The sequence below is a fragment of the Aythya ferina genome (assembly GCF_964211825.1).
Source record: "Aythya ferina genome assembly, chromosome: 5".
NCBI classification, from domain to species: Eukaryota; Metazoa; Chordata; class Aves; order Anseriformes; family Anatidae; genus Aythya; species Aythya ferina.
The window spans coordinates 45,830,991-45,850,164 of NC_140301.1; the positions used below are offsets into that span (position 1 = coordinate 45,830,991).

Genomic DNA, 19,174 nt, shown 5'->3' on the forward strand with positions numbered 1-19,174 from the left:
TATACCTGGACTCTACATTTTCCGTACATCTGAAATTCTAATGACTAGGTGTTACCTGGAGGCTTCCTATGTAGGTGTCACCATCTGATTGGGACAAAATCTCAGAGAAAACATTTGAAGAGCTGCTCTCCTGCCCTGAACACATAAAATGAATAGAGCAGACAGAGGGAAGACAAGGGTAGGAGCATGTTATGGCCACACACAGGAGCCGTGCAGCCTGGGAGACCTGCACAGGTCTCAGCCTGTGAGGAATCAGCACAACTTTTGGTTCTGGGGGAGTTTTGGCCATGGGGATTTTTCTCTAAGCAGAATAAAACTGCAGCAGTGCCTGGAGCAACTCCCGATGGAATATTGATCATTGCTTGGGAAAGAGAGAACTTGGTCCCAGCACTAGGGTGGGGTGGGTTTTCTATGTGGTAAGGATGTCCAGGTGCACTCAGGAAAACAGTCGTTTAGTGGAAGGGAAAAGCAGCTGCAGCCAAAACCTAGAAATATCCTAGCAGCTATCTGTGGTTGTTGGCAACTCATGAAGGGATCTGTAAACTGAGAACAGTGTCTGCTATGGAACGGTAAGTAGGACTCTAGCTGCATGTGGGAAAAGTGGGATGTGGCAATAGATCTCAAATTTGGGTTCCCTGGTGGGAACCACTACAACACAGGTGATTAAGTAACACATTCACTGATGCCTGGTGCATGAGCAGAACCACCAGGCATTGCCCCCTGCATCCTGTCATGCTTCAGGGCAATGTCCTGTAGAGAAAACAGCAGCACGCTCGAGTTGGGTAGGTGCTAATTGTGCCTTTAATAAGGGAGAGCAAGGGTCTTTGAAAACTATGAGACAGCTGAGCATTAGGGAGAGGCCTCAGTATTGCAGAGAAGCAGAAGGAGGGGAACGAGGGTGCTGAGCCACACATAGGAGGTTTTCCTGATGTGGTGGCACAAGTTTGCTTCAAGGAGCTTCTGAATTAGGGCCCCTCTTTCCTTGCTGTTCATCTCAAGTACCACCCACCTGCCTGCCTTCTGGGTCATCTCATTCCACTACCTTTTTCTTTTTCCCTACGTTTCCCTACACAAAGTTTTCCACTGCAGTTTATCACAATCATCTTATTGATAATTAACATGAGAACAGCTTTTTATACCAGGAACCAGGCTTCCAGGCATAGGAAGGATTCCTGAAATCTGCTGTGCTCTACTAGAAAGAGTGAGTAATGGGGACGGGAGGGTCTTGATTAGAAAAATACCACGTGCACAGTGTTTTGTGGTTTGAAAAGTGAAGGCACCAATTTTCTTTCTATTGTATGGAGCCTTCTAATACATGATTAATTTTTTGTTGTTGTTCCTCACCGCCTGGATTTCCATGGATACAACTAACAGATTTCTACTAAATATGTATTGTGTACAAGTCACGTCTTTGTCCTGCAATGCTGAAGCCCAGCCTGAAAATGCCCATCTTGGGAGGAGAAAAAACATGTAAATACTAATTGAGCTGGAGCAGACACACGTTAAGTGTAACAAAACCCCATTTCTCTGAATTCCCACACTGGCTGGGGGACGTTCCCTTCTCTCAGTGGTTAGGGAGAAGTTACTCCATCCTGCGACTTCATGACCCTGGCATGCTGAGCCTTCTCGTGGGGAAAGGCAGCACATTTGTAAAGTCCTCACAAATCCACCACAGCGTCTCCAAATGTTTTTTCGAATCATGCGTTACTGGCTTTTTTTTCTGAAAAGGAAAACTCATTTTTAAATTCAGCCTCATGACTAAAGAGGACAAAACGCAGCTTCTGAAGGGCTTCGTGTGAGTTGCTCTGCCCATGGGGGCTTGCTGGGAACCTAACCAGACTTAGCTGGTGCCTCGACTATCGAAACTGTGTACTTTTAATGGGCAGTCAACATAAGGTATTTGCTGATAGCAGCATCATATGCAAGCCATGCCATTGCTCTTACGTACTTCCCAGTTTTTCCTCCTTCCAACAGGTACGCTACTCTGATACATGGTGATATGGCTGAAGGCAATAGCTCCGTGGTGACCCAGTTCATCCTCCTAGGACTGACAAGTGAGCCCGAGCTGCAGACTCCTCTCTTCATAGTCTTCTCAGTGATTTATCTCATCACCCTGATGGGCAATCTTGGGCTCATCACTCTGATCACGACAACCCCCCAGCTGCACACTCCCATGTACTTCTTCCTCTGCAATTTGTCTGTTGTTGATCTTTGCTACTCCTCTGTCTTTTGTCCCAGGCTGCTTATTGTCTTCCTGGTTGAAAATAAAACCATTTCTTACTCTGCCTGCTTCACCCAGCATTTCTTTTTTCTTGTGTTCGTGACCACAGAGGTGTTCTTGCTGGCTGTGATGGCATACGACCGCTACATAGCTATTTGCAACCCCCTGCTCTACGCTGTTTCCATGCCCAAGAGAGTCTGTGTGCAGCTGCTGGCTGGGTCGTACCTGGGGGGGATTTTGAACTCCCTAACCCAAACGTGCTGCTTGTTGCCCTTGCCGTTCTGTGGGCCCAATGTCATCAACCATTACTTCTGTGACACCAACCCTCTGCTGAAACTCACCTGTGCTGATGACCACCTCAATGAGCTTTTGCTTGTAACCTTCAATGGGACCATTTCCATGTCCGTGCTCTTCATCATCCTCATCTCATACGCATACATCCTCGTCTGCATCCTGAGGATCAGCTCTGCCAGAGGCAGGCACAAAGCCTTCTCCACCTGCGCCTCCCACCTGCTGACTGTCACCTTGTTCTACGTGCCCGCTGGACTCAGCCACATGCAGCCGGCCTCCAAATACTCGCTGCAAATGGAGAAAGTCACTGCAGTGTTTTACACCATGGTTGTCCCTATGCTTAACCCCATGATCTACAGCTTGAGGAACAAAGAGGTCAAGGATGTGCTCAGAAGAGCCACGGCAAAAAACATTTTTGCAAGCTGCCCACTGACCAAGTTGACCCCGATCAGCTGATGTAAAAGGAAAGAGGCAAGAGGTTTGTGTTGGCTCTCCAGAGTAGTAAGGAGTCACATACTTGTAGAGAAACAGATGCAGCAAATTTTAACCTTGCTTTAAATTTTGCAGAGACTCTGTGTTACCCAACATCCTGCCTTCACAGGTCTCATAAGCATTTCCTTGTCATCTCTTGCTTTATTCAGAAATTAGGTAATATCAGAGAAGGTGGTACAAATAAGCTCAAAAGGATTCTCCCTTTTAGCCTTAGTTTCATAAGAAATTGCACTAATTCAAGTAGTGATTCCCTCCAGGAGCAAGCTCAAGAACTGGAGGGCTTTGTGGAGGTATTACCAAAAAAAGCCTAATTTCTGCAAACTACAAGAAAATAATCTCATTTTCTTCCAGGAGGATGTGCCGTGGAAAGTAAGGAAAGAGAAAGGGAGCAGAGACACTGAGTGAGCAGGTGATGAGGGCAGTAAGTCTACATGTTGTGATCTGGTGTATTTATCAAGATGCTAAATAGTTGAGTGACCATGATTTATTTTGATGGCCATGGGGATCATGACCTAAGCTTAACAACTGCATTGGTTATTACAATATCCTAACTATTTTATTTTATTTTATTTTATTTTATTTTATTTTATTTTATTTTATTTTATTTTATTTTATTTTATTTTATTTTATTTTATTTATTTTATTTTATTTTATATTTTTTCTCAGCTGTAAAGGTCTGCATTGTGGATGAATAACATAGAATAAAATAAAATCTGCCCAGAGCATCCAGCTTAGCAGGGCTCACTTCACAATAGGCAACACCAGGAAAACAAACCAACATTCTTTGTAAACCCTTTCACAAAAGCTTGTGTTACTCTCAGCTTGGACACTAGGTGGTCTTGCCCAACCTGAGGAGCAGTTCATGTGTTTTGCTATTGGGAGCCATCAAGTTGTTCCAGGGGAGGTTTAGGTCAGGAAGAATTTAGTCACTGAGAGGGCGGTTGGGCATTGGGACGGGCTGCCTGGGGAGGTGGTGGAGTCCCCATCCCTGGAGGTAGTGAAGAGACATGTGGACGTCTGGCTGAAGGTGGATGCCCCAGGTGGGAACAATGACCGTGGCTGCCCTTTCTGATGCCCCAGCAAGATAGGAACCGTTTTTTTTTTTTTTCCCACCCAGCACCCTAAACAGGTCCAGCACTGCGCTTCACCTCCTCTGACATGTTCCTCTGCACCATGGGTGGAAGGATGGAGTAGAAAGGAGTGCTGAGCTCCTCTGCTGTGTGTGACAGTTCTCGCCCCACTATCCTGAGTCACCCCAAATAAGCATTTCAGCAGCCCCTCTCTCTGTCTTGTGGGGATTTGCCCAAATGCCTCTGTTTTTCATACAAGCCCCACCACAAGGTTTGCTTAAAAGCTCTATAGTGGTTTTAACTGGTTGCCATTTCATTCATTTGTTCGTTCTTCATTATGACTCTTTTAGGAAAAACAAACAAACAAAAAAATAACAACAACGTAGTTTACAAAGATGTTTATTTAAATAAGTCACTATTTATTGACTTCAGCGTTTATACAAGCAACAATGGTTGTACACATTCTTCCATAAATTGTATAGTTCATTGAACATATAGGGCATGTCTTGATTAAACATTAAAAAAATCTTTCTGCCTACTGTTCTCTCTAGAACACCTTTCACCTCAGTCATGCTGCACCCTGCAGAAGAGACACAATTCTGTCAGGTGTTGTTCAGTGATTGCCACACAAAGAATTTGAGACTCTATCCAAAAAGAAAAGATAAGTAGATGTAAAAACAAAACAAAACAAACAAAAACACATCCCAAGAAGATCTATGTGAAGATTTTGATTGGGATGTGCTTCTGGCAATGTTCTAATTAATCTACGTGTGCCCATGGCAAGTTGTTAGTACAGATACAAGTCCCCTGAGCTAATGCCATGGCTTCGTGGTTTCTGATGTTTCTTCTTTACAGCAGGGAAAATGACCTATACACAAAACATCAGGGTACCATGTTGTTTTTGCTGCACAAGCGCTGACAATTATTCTGACGGACTATTGAAGGCTCATGCCATGATTAAAATGCATCGTGATTGTTTGAAGTGGATGATTTGCTGTGTGGTACTCTGTACCTGTTATTGCTGTGTGATCTCCCTGTCTGTAAGCTCAACAATGACGCCAGCTGATGACCGTTCCTTCATTACCGCCAAAGCACTGCAGAGCTCCCAATGCGGCTTCAAAGTCAGTGCACATGTGGGAACAGCCTTTGGCCCCACAGCCTCCTCAGAGCCCCCTTCACCTCCCTGTTCCTCAGGCTGTAGACCAGGGGGTTGAGCAAAGGGGTCACTGCAGTGTAGAAGACAGAAACCAGTTTCTCTTTGCCCTGTGGTCTGGCTTTGCTGGGCAGCATGTAGGTGACCAGCCCTGGCACGTAGAAGATGGTGATGGCAGCCAGGTGGGAGGTGCAGGTGGAGAACAACTTCATCCGCGTCCCTGCAGAAGGCATCCGCAGGACTGTGTAGAGGATGCGGGTGTAGGATGCCAGGATCACCAGGATGGAGCCCAAGATATTGAGCTCAGCACTGCAGACCTGCAGGATGTGGTTGGGGCGGGTGCTGGAGCAGGAGAGGTGCAGGAGGGCAGGCAGCTCGCAGAAGAAATGGTCGATGCTCCTCGCCCGGCAGAAAGCCAACCTCCCCGCCATCACCGTGTGTACCAGCGAGGTTAGGAAGCCTGTAGCATACACCAGCATGGTCATCCTGTAGCAACATGCCCGGGACATGAGGGCGGTGTAGTGCAGTGGCTGGCACACGGCTGCATACCGGTCGTAAGCCATCACCCCCAGGAGAAAGCACTCGCAGATGACGAGCATGAGGAAAACATGCATCTGGGCAAAGCAGCCCACAAAAGAGATGTTGCTTGTCCCAAACAGGAAGGTCTCCAGGGCTTTGGGGATGACAGCAGAGGAAAGGCAGAAGTCCATGAAGGACAAGTGCGTCAGGAAGAAATACATGGGTGCGTACAGCTGGGGGTCAGTGTTAATCAGCAGCATCAGCAGCAGGTTCCCCATCACCAATAGTGCATACAATGATAAGAAAATAATGAACATGGGCATTTGTAGCTCTGGAACACCAGAGAATCCCAAGAGGATGAAGCCAGACAAACCTGTGAAGTTTTCACCATCCATATTTTTATTAAGTTATGGTGAAGATGTATAGAAATAAAATGAATCAGTGAAATAAAGCTCCAAGAGAGAAATACTGTGGAAGAATCACAGCTTCACCCATACAGTAAATGCAATAGAAAGTAGTATAATTTTTAGAAAATTATAAGGTGACTCTGTCGTTAGCCAAAATTCCAAGTCAAACAAGCGAAGGCTATAATCACACAGGTATTAAAAGCAAATAAACACTGCTGTGATTTAGATAGCATACATGTATACTAAGGAGCCATAAAGTTTATTCAAGTGTAACAAATCAAAGTCAAATAAATATATTCCAAGATGTGTAAAAGAGAGAAGCTAGGAATTCCCACTACTGCTTTCTGGAAATTTTAAGGATTTTTCTCTCCTCTTTTTTTTTCCCCCAGACAGAATCATTGTTCTTCTATAGCATCACCAGTTGGTGTACAGCCTTTTCATTTTGACACAAAGTATTGCACTTGCAATTGGTATTTTATTTATTTATTTATTTATTTATTTATTTAATTTGTCTGTTTTTGAAGAAAAATCCCTGTCAGTGCTAGGTAGGGGGAACATCAGAGTTGTTGTCTCTGGCACAGGTTTGCTGAGCTTGCAGCAAGCTTTCTACAAGCAACTCAAACATCCACCTATTAAAAAAATGGTCTTAAAATAAATATATAAGCCAAAATTCAGAAGTTGCAGCTAGCTGCTACCTGGACATTTCTATTTCCCATGTCCAGTCACTCTGCAGGTGGAAGATCTGCCTACAGACGTCTACACCTCAGCTAGCCATCTAAAATGTTTCTGGATCAGTTTTAGGTGGGATCAGGAGCATGTTCTTTGAGCATATTTCCTGGTCACTCATTTTATTCTACTGAACTAAGATCTTCTAGGACAACACAGGCTGGAAATGTAGACATAGCCTCCATTTGTTGTCAACAGAAATAAGTGTGCTTTTAAGGGCACAAATCATCCAGTTTCATCAAAGGAATTAGACTGATGGTGACCTCTAGATGTACAATCCCATCCCAAAGAAATCATCTGTTACAACCACCTCCTGCATGAGCCCCCAGCCCTGGAGCAAAGCAGACCTTACTTAACCTGCTTCAAAGTTCAGAATATTCAAGATGTTAAAGACCTTTCCGACACGGATGAAGCTCCTTCTGAGCATGAGCACACACTGCAGGGCTTCATGGAACAGAAGGGTTTTTTCTGAATTTTCTTCTCATCCCAATGGAAATGTGTGACAATGGCTGCTGGTCAGCCATATAAACAGAAATACCAATTTAGGCTGTTTTCCTTTCTTTTTGCTTATTTGTTTTGGTCTGTTTTGATTAGGCTTGCTACTTGACCACTGGAAAACAAAACAATTATAAAATCTACAAGGTATAAACAAAAGTACCCCCAAAGTCCTCTATTATCTACCCCCCTTTCTCAGTTGTACATCCCTGTGCTCACTTGTTCCAGAATCTTTTCTCTTTACTCTCTTTGAAGGTTGGACTTGACGATCATGTACGTCTTTTCCAACACAGATGATTCTACTCGTGCCTCCAGCTCTTTCCTGAAGTGTGGTAAGACAAAGAAAATGAAGCTATAGATGGCCTAGTGCTGAAAAGCTGTTCTAGAGCTTATTTCATTCCCAAGTTGCCACTAAGGGGCTTTTGCCAGTCTGTCTTTACAACAGAGCAGTTCTTACCCTTTTCCTAAGGAAAGAGATCAAGTCTGTCCAGCAGCATCTTCAAAACAGGCTCTGATCTGTGTCACCAAAGCCATGGCATGAAAGCTGTAGAGTCCAGCTCTTTCAGTAGGGATGTACAGGCGAGATGCAAATATTTTTTTATGCAAGTGTCTGCACATAATTATTTTTCTGAGCCTTATATAAGCATGGTTATAAGGCAGATGTATGTGTGTTTAAGGAGATGTCATTTGCTGACCTTTGGGACTTGCTCCCTGAGTAATGCCAAGTCTGAAGCATAGGAGAGCAGGGATGCACTGTAATTAGTATTATTTTCAATATTGGACTGAACCAGGGCTTGGAAAAATAGTTTGAAATGTTTTCAAATTTAGTTGTTTATAAGTAAGTTGTCATATTGAGAAACAATGAAGACTCATGTGATCTGAAATCTATTTGTTAATGCGAGCTTTCATATTAATGTGCTCGCACTTGAGACATAAAACTCTCAGTAATACATGATACATGTAAGCAAACAGATATATATATTTTTTTATTTGGTTATTTCCTCAAACTTTGAGTGGAGGTTTCCCAGAGGCTGTGTTTGGTCCTTCGGCTCATGACTCAAACACATATCGGGCTGCCTCTCCATCGTCATAAACATCCCAACACTCAAGCATCAAGCAGAAGGCATCAGTGGGGTCTGGACATGTATCCCATCAGTCTGAGGCACTCATCTCCCAACAAAATGCTCAGATTTCTCCCTGAACCTAAACTGCTGGTGCACCAGAAAGTGCTGAGAAGTATTTGTGATGTGTTAAGTGGTAAATAATAGTTCTGTCAGACAGAGCGTAGCAATTTCAAAAGTGCTCCCACACAGTATGAAGATGAAAGCTGGATCTCACATCTCATCCTGTTTAGTACCCAAATGGTCACTGAAATGACTTTATCTGACCAAACATGGGTATAGAATCCAGTCCCATGTATATGTGTTACTTAAGGGGGCTACATACATTTGGGAGTTTGTGGTCTGCTGGATGGGTAGCAGGTAGGAGAATTAACCCTTTTTTACACTACTGGAAAGAAACGCTCTTTTCTCTCCAAAAAGGAGGCTGGGAGAGACCCAGCACACACAAGATGCAAAGGAGCAGAACTCTGAGAAAAACTGATGGAGCATCATATGGAAAATGTAGATAAAATGGCTTACATGTTCGTCTAAATACCTTCTATATTATTCATCTAAACACATTTTTTGATGCCAGGTCAGCAGCAACCTGAATTATTTCAGGTCAAGCCTGAATTATTTTTTGGTACCTTCCTGCATTAACTTGGTTGCAGCAGAGAGCCAAAATCTGAACCATCCCTTCAGGAGGCCAACCTGTCCACTGACTGCCAGGAAAGCCTAAGCAGGCTCTGCTTGGAATGGTTAATGCTCCAAGGCAGAAAACTCAGAAAACATGAGACAGATAGGAAAAGACTGGAAGACAATCCCAGGGCAGTTTGCTTTTTATTTATCCCCAGATATCACAAACTTTTGCTGCAGAACCCTTTTATAAGCAACAGGGAAAACTGGTTGCTGATCTAACGTTGCACTGAAGGTTGCTGAAAACAAACCTAACAGAGCATTTGCTGCATGAATTGCTGGACTGTTGACACAGAGAGCCATCTCAGCTGATATATTTCCATACATGTCAGTGGTGACCACATGGCACGCTCTTTCTTTGCTCAAAAGCATTTTGCACAGCTGCTTTGAAGATGTATCAAAATTAGCTCAGACGTCCTACATTTACTCTAATAAAGTCTGAGTGATGATGTTCCTGAAAGCTTCTGCTGTATGAAGAGACGTTATAAAACAGCACAAATATTAGATTATAATTTTGTACCAGACACCTAGAAAATACAGAAGAAATGGCAGACAGAAGAGAAACCAAACTGTGTAAAGATGGGGAAGCGAGATGGAGAAACATGTAGGTGGTTTTAAATGTGTGGGGTTTTTTGTTTTGTTTTGTTTTGTTTGTTTGTTTGTTTTTATGTCAATTTGTTTTTCTTCTGGAAGGCACCAGACTGTCAGTTCTGGCAATGTACCAGAACTGGGTAGAAAAAAGTTTCCCATCTCTTTTTTCTTTAATTTGTTTTGTCCCCATTCAATACTAGGCTAAAAACCAAGAATGAAATAGGAAAAGCAATGTGAATCAGGGAAAAAATAGCCTGCAGTTGAAGTTAGGGAAACAAAGCAAAACAATACCAGACTTCAATGATTATTTCAAACAAAAACCACTGTCACAGCATTATTTCAAGTGATCTAAATTCATGGTCTCAAGCCAACTGCTGGAAAATTCAGTTAACAGCCTCATATTGCCAGGAAATTTGTCAGTCATTAACGGAAGACATGAGCAAGCAGACATGGACCAATTTGATGTCAACAGCAGCAAGGTGTGGGACAAAGCCAGCGCCTGTGTCCTCCCTTTGGCTCTCTGAAGCATGAAATGAAGTTGGTTATTATTTTTGTTAATAGCTAAATAATTGCTGCTGGAAGGTGTGTAATTGGAAATAATATTGAAGCCTCCCTAGCTCTCTCATTTCAGCTGGCCCTGATGAGACCTCTGATGGGCAGCAAGGAGAGCAATCTACCTTGTGCTTTCCTGATGGCTTTCTTCATTTCTGCATTTCTCAGGCTGTAGATCAGAGGGTTCAGCATGGGGACTACAACCGCATACAGCACAGAGACCACTTTGTCATGATCCAAGGTGGCTGTGGAGCTGGGGCGCAGGTACATGAAGAGGGAGCTGCCGTAGTACAAAGTGATGGAGATCAAGTGAGAGGCACAGGTGGAGAAAGCTCTGTGCCGCCCGGCTGCGGAGCGGATCTGCAGGACTGCGGACAGGACAAGCCAGTAGGAGACCAGGATGAAGACCGTGGTGCTTAGCACATTGAAACCCACCACAGCAGAAACCACCATCCCGCTGAGCCAGGCATCAGAGCAGGAGAGGGCTAGCAGTGGGGGGCCATCACAGAAGAAGTGGTTGATCCTCCTGGAATGGCAGAATGGGAGATGGAATATGGAAACCGTGTGGATGGCTGAGCTGAGCACTCCAGCCAGGTAGGCACCCACCAACATCCCGATGCAGAGCTGCCGGGACATGACCACAGGGTACAGCAGCGGGTTGCAAATCGCCACGTAGCGGTCGTAAGCCATGGCAGCCAGCACATAGCACTCAGCAGTGGCACAGGTGGCAAAGGAGAAGAGTTGAGCAGCACATCTCATGAAGGAGATGGCCTTCCTCTTCACCAAAAAGTTTAGCAAGGCCTGAGGGATGATGGTGGAAGAGTAGCAGGCATCCAGGAGAGATAAGTGGCTAAGGAAGAAGTACATGGGTGTGTGCAGGCAAGAATCAATTCTTATTAATGTGATCACCCCCAGATTTCCCACTAGGCTGACCACATAGATGGCAAGGAATAAGACAAAGCATATCACCTGCAGGTCTTCTTGGCTTGTTAAGCCCAGGAGAAAGAACTCAGGTGCAAATGTAGAATTATCTTCAACCATACTGAGTATACAATCAGTGTACCTGCAGTATATCTTTCAAATGGCAATGTTTAATAGGCTCAAGTCTGTCAACAATGTTGAATATTAATTCTTGTCTACCAGCCACAAAACTTTAAGTCAATATAAATCTTTGAGCGATTTCTAGAATGGCTCAAGTTCCCAAGGCCAGTCTTCTGTACAGTGATAGATGAATACACATGCTCACCAGCAAAAAGGTGAGTATTTCTGGCCTCCATTTTGCAAAAGATCAGACCAGTGATAGTGGTGGTTTCTTCAGGAACTTCAAACTTCAGCTTTACAGTTTGGGTACCTCTCTGCAGGAGCCCAAGTTTCAAATACAATTGGTAACCATGCTGTAAGGACATCTGCATAAGGGCATGTTGCACAGTCATACACACTGTAAAAACATCAGCAGCAGAAGAGGCAGATAGAGACAATAAAAAAATGTGAGATATTGCACTAAAATGGAGTCTCACAGTCCTACTACTTAAGCTTATAAACTCCCTCAGAAGAGTCCTAGGAGAAGACGTCCAGTTCCTTGTGGCTTTGCAGTGGTCCACCCTTTGAGCTCCCCGTACAGACTTACTGCAGGCGACAGAAATTTGGAAGTTTTTGGAAGAGTAACTAGTGAATTCTTCTCTAAAAGACAGTGATGAAATGCAGTCATTGGCTAGGTACAAAGACAGACAGCTCCTTAGCCAAGGCACCTCCTGGATGGGACCTCCTGGAGCCACTTCACCTCATCAAATGACGGAGCTGCTGGAGACATTGTGGTGCAGCTCATGGCCTGGGCCCTACTGCTGGCCCACAGTTTGCGCAAAAGCGCCAGGGAAATGGATTTAATTGTTGTACAAATATGTACAGCTTCACATAACCAAAGAAAAGGAGAAAGTAAAAGTAACAGGTCAGCATATAACAAACCATGCATGCAACATCCACCAGCTGGCTATATTGGTTCAGACCTGTCATACGTAGATCACACTTACATCAAGTGTGCAGTTTAAGCATCATTTCTGCCTAAATACATCTAACTTAAAGCATACTGTGTGCTTAAATGTTGTCATATCTGCCCTGTCTTTTCTGACAAGGACAGGAACACCCCTCCATCCAGCATCAGAGCTGGATGGGTGCTCCACGGCCAACATGAGCACACCTGTGAATTCAGGCAGCAGATCTCCCAGGAAGATTGCATCTGGGTGAAAGCACTGGAAAATGCAACCTTTCCCAACATAACATGTCCTCATATAAGGAGGGACAGTAATAGGAGCCAGGGCTTGTCTTGCTGGGCTTTGTTTTGGACTTGATGCTGAAACCAGAGTTAAAAGATAAATTCAGACTCCCTGCTCACTAGAGAGAAAGCTGCAGCTCCTAAAACGACACTCTGCAATGGATGGAATAAAAAAACATTGATTTTTTTTCCTGGATAACATTAATCATCACTTGACAGCGTTACAACAGAGAGCAGAGAGAGAGTGCATCTTATCTGGAACCTGACAAGCAGATCCACACTTAGAATGATCTTATGACACTTTGCTCAGGGGAGAGGTTCCGCTCCGGAGCCAGACACCTAATATCAGATGTCCTGCAAGCAATGTGTCTGGCCTCACATTATTATTAATGGAGATTTAGAGACACTTTCCCCACTGCCAGAGGGGAAGCAGTGCCTCTGAGACCCCTGAGAGGAACCAGGAGACAGGCTGCAGCTAATGAAAACAGAGCTGCAGGGGCCAGGGCTGGACCTACCCTGGAGGCAGCATCCAGACACAGAGGTGGGGACACCGGGAGGATTGACCCAAGCTGCACAATTAAGCAGGGGCACGGGCTTCATCTCAGAACGGGCAGCTGAAGCTCCCTGTCAGGAATCACACCTCTCCGCTTCTTGAAGACATTGACCGGAACGGAGATAAATTAAACTAAAACCCATACCTTCCTGCCTCAGGTCCTACGCTGTTCGTGCTGACAGCCAGTAGTTCAATATTCTGCTAACTAGCTGCCAGCAAAAGCACAAATATTCTTGGTTTTCCTCATGGGAAAAGGACCTGCATTTACGCCACCTGCTCAGACTTGATAAGATCTTGCATTTCTTGGGCAAACCAGTGCAAGACCATTCAGTGAGACACTCTCTGACTCACCGAGCAGCCCATCGTTAGTTTTTCCAACACTTCAACCACAAAGGTATAGACACAAGACCCTGGCTGCAGAGCAATGCCTTGCAGAGCAGTCTGCAATGTGTTGTCCTGCTTAGGTAGACATTCATCCGCTCTCAGTGTGAATGCTATCCTCAAAACCTTGGTATGGGAACATGCCTAAAATATAGACCTAAAACATTCCACTGTTGTTTATAGAAGTCCTATAGTCCAAATTACCTAAAAGTACAGAAAAGACTCATTAGTAAGAGATTTCAAATTACACAAGTGTTCCTTGTGCTCATACCTCCAGCACCCCTCTGGTCTCTGATGGCGACTGTCCTTGCTGTCCTCAAGCAGAGGACCGTTGTTGTACTCCCAGCTGCTCTCTGTTCATGCTGGAGAGGTGCACAGCATCAACAGAGCCAGGCAGTCACACAAGCAGCCTAACCCATTTAATTTAGCATCCAAATGCACTGAGGAGACCTGCTCACCTGGGATTATTTGGGTAGAGATGTATGTGAATTCTGTAAACTACAATAATAATAATAATAATAAAATCAAGTTATTCACATACATGAGACCTGTTCTGATCTCTCTTTTTTTTTTTTTTTTTTTTTTTTTTCCATTTGTTTTTATTATAAAATCTGGAATCGTTTTGTCAGGAATAAAGACAGACTGCATGGATCCTAAGAATGTTCTATACTGCAGGAAATGATGATCCATGCAGAAGAGAACTAGTTAAATATCAGGAATTATTGCTTTAAATAATGCATGGTGTAACCCAAGGTTAAAAATAATACATAGGGCAGGGTGAATTCAGTCTGAATTTCTGAATTTTATCTAACCTGAGGCCTCACTCAAGAATTGCTTTTTTTTAAAAAAAAAAAAAAAATTATTATTATTATTGTTGTTGTTGTTGTTGTTGTTATTTAAAAAACAAACAAACAAACAAACAACAACAACAAAAAAACACTAAAACTAAAAACCTCATTTCAGCAGTAAAGTTTCCCTCCCTCCCTGTTCTGTGATGGGTCACCAGCTGTGGAGGCAACACAAGGGCCCTATTTTACTTACTTGCTGTTTCTCTGTTCTTCTGCTCAAGGCCAAGCCTCTCAGTTACCCAAGGCTTAATAGGACAAAAAAAAAAAAAAAAAAAAAAAAAAAAAAAAAGTTTTCAGCTAACAGAAGGGGGAGTAGATATTTCCAACAGTGCCCAATAGATGGTGACGACGTACAAGAAATGCTGATCAGTACTTTACTAGCCAATAATTTAGCATTTCCACCCTGCAGTGCTCCCTTTTAATACCTGAACCAGACTGCTATGGTCATTGTGTGTCTCTAGGAGCTGACAGCACAACACTTACAGAAGCAATAAGTCATATACATGCACACAGGAATGGATTTTATTCAGTGGCAGATGAAATGCAGAGTTTGGGAAGGAAAGGCACGTTCAAGTAACAACATTTTTTTTGCGGTGTATTTGTACAAGCCCACCGTGTTGCCTTGCCAGCAGCAATGAGGTGTTAAAAATAATTGTTCAAGGTTTCAGGTGCTGACCAAGGTCAAATCACTGTGTGGGTTATGTTTCACTGGTAGATGTGTTTGGGAGAAGATTTTTCCTCAGTTGACGGTAGAACTCACACCAAGTTAAAGAGTCCTCATCCAGTAGGAGCCCCGGTCATCTCCTCAGACAACTCCCTGAGTGCCCTCCAGAGACCTTTGTGGGGACACCCATTACTTTGAACTGAGGAAGTGCTGGAGGAATGTAGAAAAGTTTTTTGGGGTGGGGAAAAAATAATTGTGGCAAACCCACCTGGGGAATGGTAGCATTTCATAGCACCCACAGCAGTTTCTAGCTAAAATGGTAAAAGGTGGGAGCTGTAATTTGTGGCAGGAGTTGCTTCTTGTGTAAGAAGTACATACTTTGTTATTTTTATTATTTTTTATTATTATCCTCCCCTTTCCCCCCCCCCCCCCCCCTTTTTTTAAACTCCTTTCCCCCATTGCCTCATGGTGAAGTGAAAGATTACAGGATGCAGCCGCTACTGAAAATATTTTCTTTGTACCTAACAAGACACTGTGGGCATAAATTAGTAAGCCAATTAGAGCTTTGTTTCAAGCCTTTGAAAGGCAGAAATTGTGAGGGAAGAGAAAAAAAAAAAAAAAAAAAAAAAAAAAAAAAAAAAAAAAAGGAAAAATGCATATGGCTACCCAAAAAAAGTCAAAAGACCAATTTAACTCTGCAAAATTCCAGTAACTTAGCAGCCTTGTTTCAGACAGACCTATTTAAAAAAAAAATCATATTTCATATTCAGTTGGCTTACTCACCTTATACAGTTATCCCCCCTCACCTCACCCCCAACACTTAAACCTCGTAATTTACCCATTCAGATTTTGTTCCCATCTTTCCCAGGAAGAGTTTTTGAAGGAACCACCTCCCCAGCCAGATCCTGGGTCCAATCCTGGGGGGATGTCCTGCCTTCATGAACCCTTCTGGATAACATAAATGTTTTTAATTTCTTACCAAGAAAATGTCAGCCCACGTTAGCCCTAAGGAGCAGAAATGCTGATCCCAAATCAAGGCATGCTGCTAAACTCTGCAGGATCAGGAAATGTTCTGTGACATTATTTGGCATTTCTTTTTTGGTATAGGCATTTTTCTGATAAACCCAACAACAGCACATCCCACACCCCTTCATTTACCAAGCAGGGGGCTATAGCTTGGTATTATAGCTAATTTCAGCTAGAGATTGACAAGGAAATCAGTAACAAATGTGTATGTGGACACAAAGGAATATAATAAATATGTTGTATAATACGGAATTGCTGCATTTTTATGGATACACACACATGTGAATGCATATAACTTGGCACTCATAGGACTGGAGGCCTCCCACATGTCCTTTCTGATCAAAAGAATCCCATCTCCTGCTCAAATCAGGGCTGACCTTACACTAAATGATTGCACATGGCCTCATTCAGACATGTTTGGAACACCTGCATGGACAGAGGCTCCACAGCCTGAATCAAAGCTCCACAGCCAGGTGGCCTGAGTCCTGGTCTATGACACTGCGTGCATTTGTGGATTTCCAACGTCTTCGCCGGCTCCTGTGTCATTAACTCTGCTCAGACCCCAACAGTGATTCTTTCTGCTCTTCTCCTCAGTGCATCCTTCACCACCTGGTTCCTCAGGCTGTAGATGAGTGGGTTCAGCATTGGGATCACCACTGTGTAGAAGACGGAGACCATCTTATCTGTGTTCAGGGAGTAACTAGAGCTGGGGCGCAAGTACATGAAAATTGTCGTCCCATATAACAGGGTCACAGCTGTCAGGTGGGACACACAGGTGGAGAAGGCTTTTTGCCTACCTTCAGCTGAACGGATCCTCAGGATGGCACAGAAGATGAAGATGTATGAGACCAGGATGATGGAGATGGTGCTGAGCTCGATGACACCAGCTAAGGAGAAGAGGATCATCTCGTTGATGTAGGTGTTGGCACAGGACAGAGCCAGGAGGGGAGGAACATCACAGAAGAAGTGATTGATGACATTGGAGCTGCAGAAGGGCAGCCTGATGATGAAGGTCATCTGTATGATGGCATTCAGGATGCCCCCAATGTAGGACCCCACCACCAGCTGCACACACAGCCTCCGAGTCATAACGGAGGAATAGAGCAGTGGGTTACAGATGGCCACGTACCGGTCATATGCCATGACAGCCAGCAGGAAGCACTCAGTGGTCACAAAAACAATGTAAAAGAAGGTTTGGCCTGTGCAGCCAGCAAAGGAAATGGTCCTCCTCTCCGATAGGAAGTTCACCAGAGTCCTGGGGGCAATCACAGAAGAGAAGCAGATGTCCACCACTGAGAGGCTGCCAAGGAAGAAGTACATGGATGTGTGGAGCCGGGGGTCACCTCGGATGATGATGATTATCCCCATGTTGCCCAAAAGGGTGATGATGTATATGAGCAAAAACACCACAAAGAGGGCTGCCTTCATCTCTGGTTGGTCAGTCAGGCCCTCAAGAATGAACTCTGCCACCGAGGTGTGATTCTCCTCTGCCATTCAGGGCCTCGTGTCTACCAAGAGGGAGGGCACAAAGACACAGGACAGTGAAAAGGATGCCTTTTTACATTATTTTAAAGCTGAAATTGGATAAGTTGACAATTTACACCATGTGCAACTAGGATACCCAGACCATTCATTTCTAGGGAGCTAGGATACTATGGACCACACATTAGCCATGAGAAGTCAGCCAGCTGGCCTGAGCTTGTCTTCTACAGGCCAAGGGAAGGGGGCGGGGCTTCTTCTGAAGAAAAGGCATCCCAGCTTTCCTAAATGCCCACACCAGCCTGCAGCAAATCACAGTTGAAGGCATCTCACCTCCCAGACTGTGGGTAGACCTTAGGTCAGGTTCATCTCTAACTCAGGATCCCATTTTGGTACCTGCAGTTTGATGAGATTGATGGATGAAGCATCAGATAGAGATTCGGATGACACAGACTAAGTTACCAGCTCTGCCCTTGCTCTCTAGCAATTAAGCCTTTCTCCTTATTTGTTTCCTTCCTTCCCCCTCCCCAGTTTCAAACAGATCAGAAGGAGCCCTGAACAGGATGGCTGTGTCTTCAGCAGCATCTTCTGGCTACAACTGTAACAGTTTGGAGTAAAATTAAAAATACCATAGCTTTTCTTTCTTGGTTTTGGAAGAGACACTGCAGAAAAGACAAAGTTTTTGGCAGTGCAGGTTGCATGAGCCTGCAAGAAAGAAATTAGAAGTTTAATATTAGTCTCAGAAACCTTGGGGAGAGGAAGCCAGGGAGACCATGAGTGCAATTTGAATCTGAAGTCATTGTCTTGAGCTGGAATGAGCATCAAACATTTCATTAATATAACTTAGAGAATATACAATTAAGTGTTAAACATCAAAATCTACCTTGATTGCCCTGTGACACTGAGAGCAAATGCATTACTCTGGGTGTTAAGGTCCCATGTATAAAGCATTTATGCAGATTTAATATATAATAAGTCAGTCTATCAACAAATGCTTATGGAGTTGAGCAGACCAGAGCCCATTGCATCCCTGCTCATCACTTGCTCTTGCCATGAGGCACCATTAACCAGTACAATACATTGATGACATTCATCATGCCTTGCATTTTCAGAAATGGGCTAGGAGATGAAACCTGATTTGCAGAAATGATTCAAGTGTCAGGAGAGAGAGCTGCAAGTGTTTATGAATATGAACCAGCTGTAACGTACTGACCAAGACCAGGCAGAAATAGGATCTGTGATGCCCTGAAATATAAAGTAACACCTGGTGCCTTCCCCAGTGTGCTTAGGCAGCAGCATCCGACTGAATTGCTACTCATTTCCAGGTGAGAACAGGGAATGGCTCACAGTTCTGGCAGAAGGGAGGAAAACAGCCAAAGGAAAAAAGGGAAAAAAAAGAGCCAGTGTGAGAATTCACTGTTTTAAGAGGCAATCTGTGAAGAAAATCCTTCACAGAGGAATCTTGGCTGTGGCACAGCACAGCATCCTGTTGGTGAGGATGCTCATGAGGACTTCCCTCATCCCATTTTCCATAGGCAAAATGCATCTCCCTCCAGCAGCTCCTGCCTCTCCCCTTGGCCAGAGGGGAGACCACAGAGTTGTGCTGATCCAGGCTCACTCAGCTCCCATTGACTGAATTTA

At 44.1% G+C, this 19,174-nt stretch overlaps 3 protein-coding genes across 3 annotated transcripts; 1 reads left to right on the forward strand and 2 right to left on the reverse strand.

Moving 5' to 3' along the window:
• Nucleotides 1–498: 498 nt before the first annotated feature.
• Nucleotides 499–2,945, forward strand: LOC311438329 (olfactory receptor 5J3-like; the record flags this gene model as incomplete). Its single annotated transcript, XM_084522625.1, is given in 3 exon segments — nucleotides 499–569; nucleotides 1,975–2,911; nucleotides 2,913–2,945. Coding segments are annotated over 3 exon segments (978 nt in total). The 5' UTR covers nucleotides 499–561.
• A 2,251-nt stretch (nucleotides 2,946–5,196) lies between these two features.
• On the reverse strand, nucleotides 5,197–11,354 carry LOC311437280 (olfactory receptor 5AP2-like; the record flags this gene model as incomplete). The annotated part of the gene is made up of 2 exons (XM_084520317.1): nucleotides 5,197–6,077; nucleotides 10,439–11,354. The coding sequence occupies 2 exons, from the start codon at nucleotides 11,352–11,354 to the stop codon at nucleotides 5,197–5,199; spliced, it is 1,797 nt and encodes a 598-aa protein (XP_084376443.1).
• Nucleotides 11,355–16,609: 5,255 nt separating this feature from the next.
• LOC311438331 (olfactory receptor 5AR1-like) lies at nucleotides 16,610–17,548 on the reverse strand (the record flags this gene model as incomplete). The annotated part of the gene is made up of 1 exon (XM_084522627.1): nucleotides 16,610–17,548. One exon carries the CDS (start codon nucleotides 17,546–17,548, stop codon nucleotides 16,610–16,612), a length of 939 nt encoding a protein of 312 aa, XP_084378753.1.
• Between the last annotated feature and the right edge of the window lie 1,626 nt (nucleotides 17,549–19,174).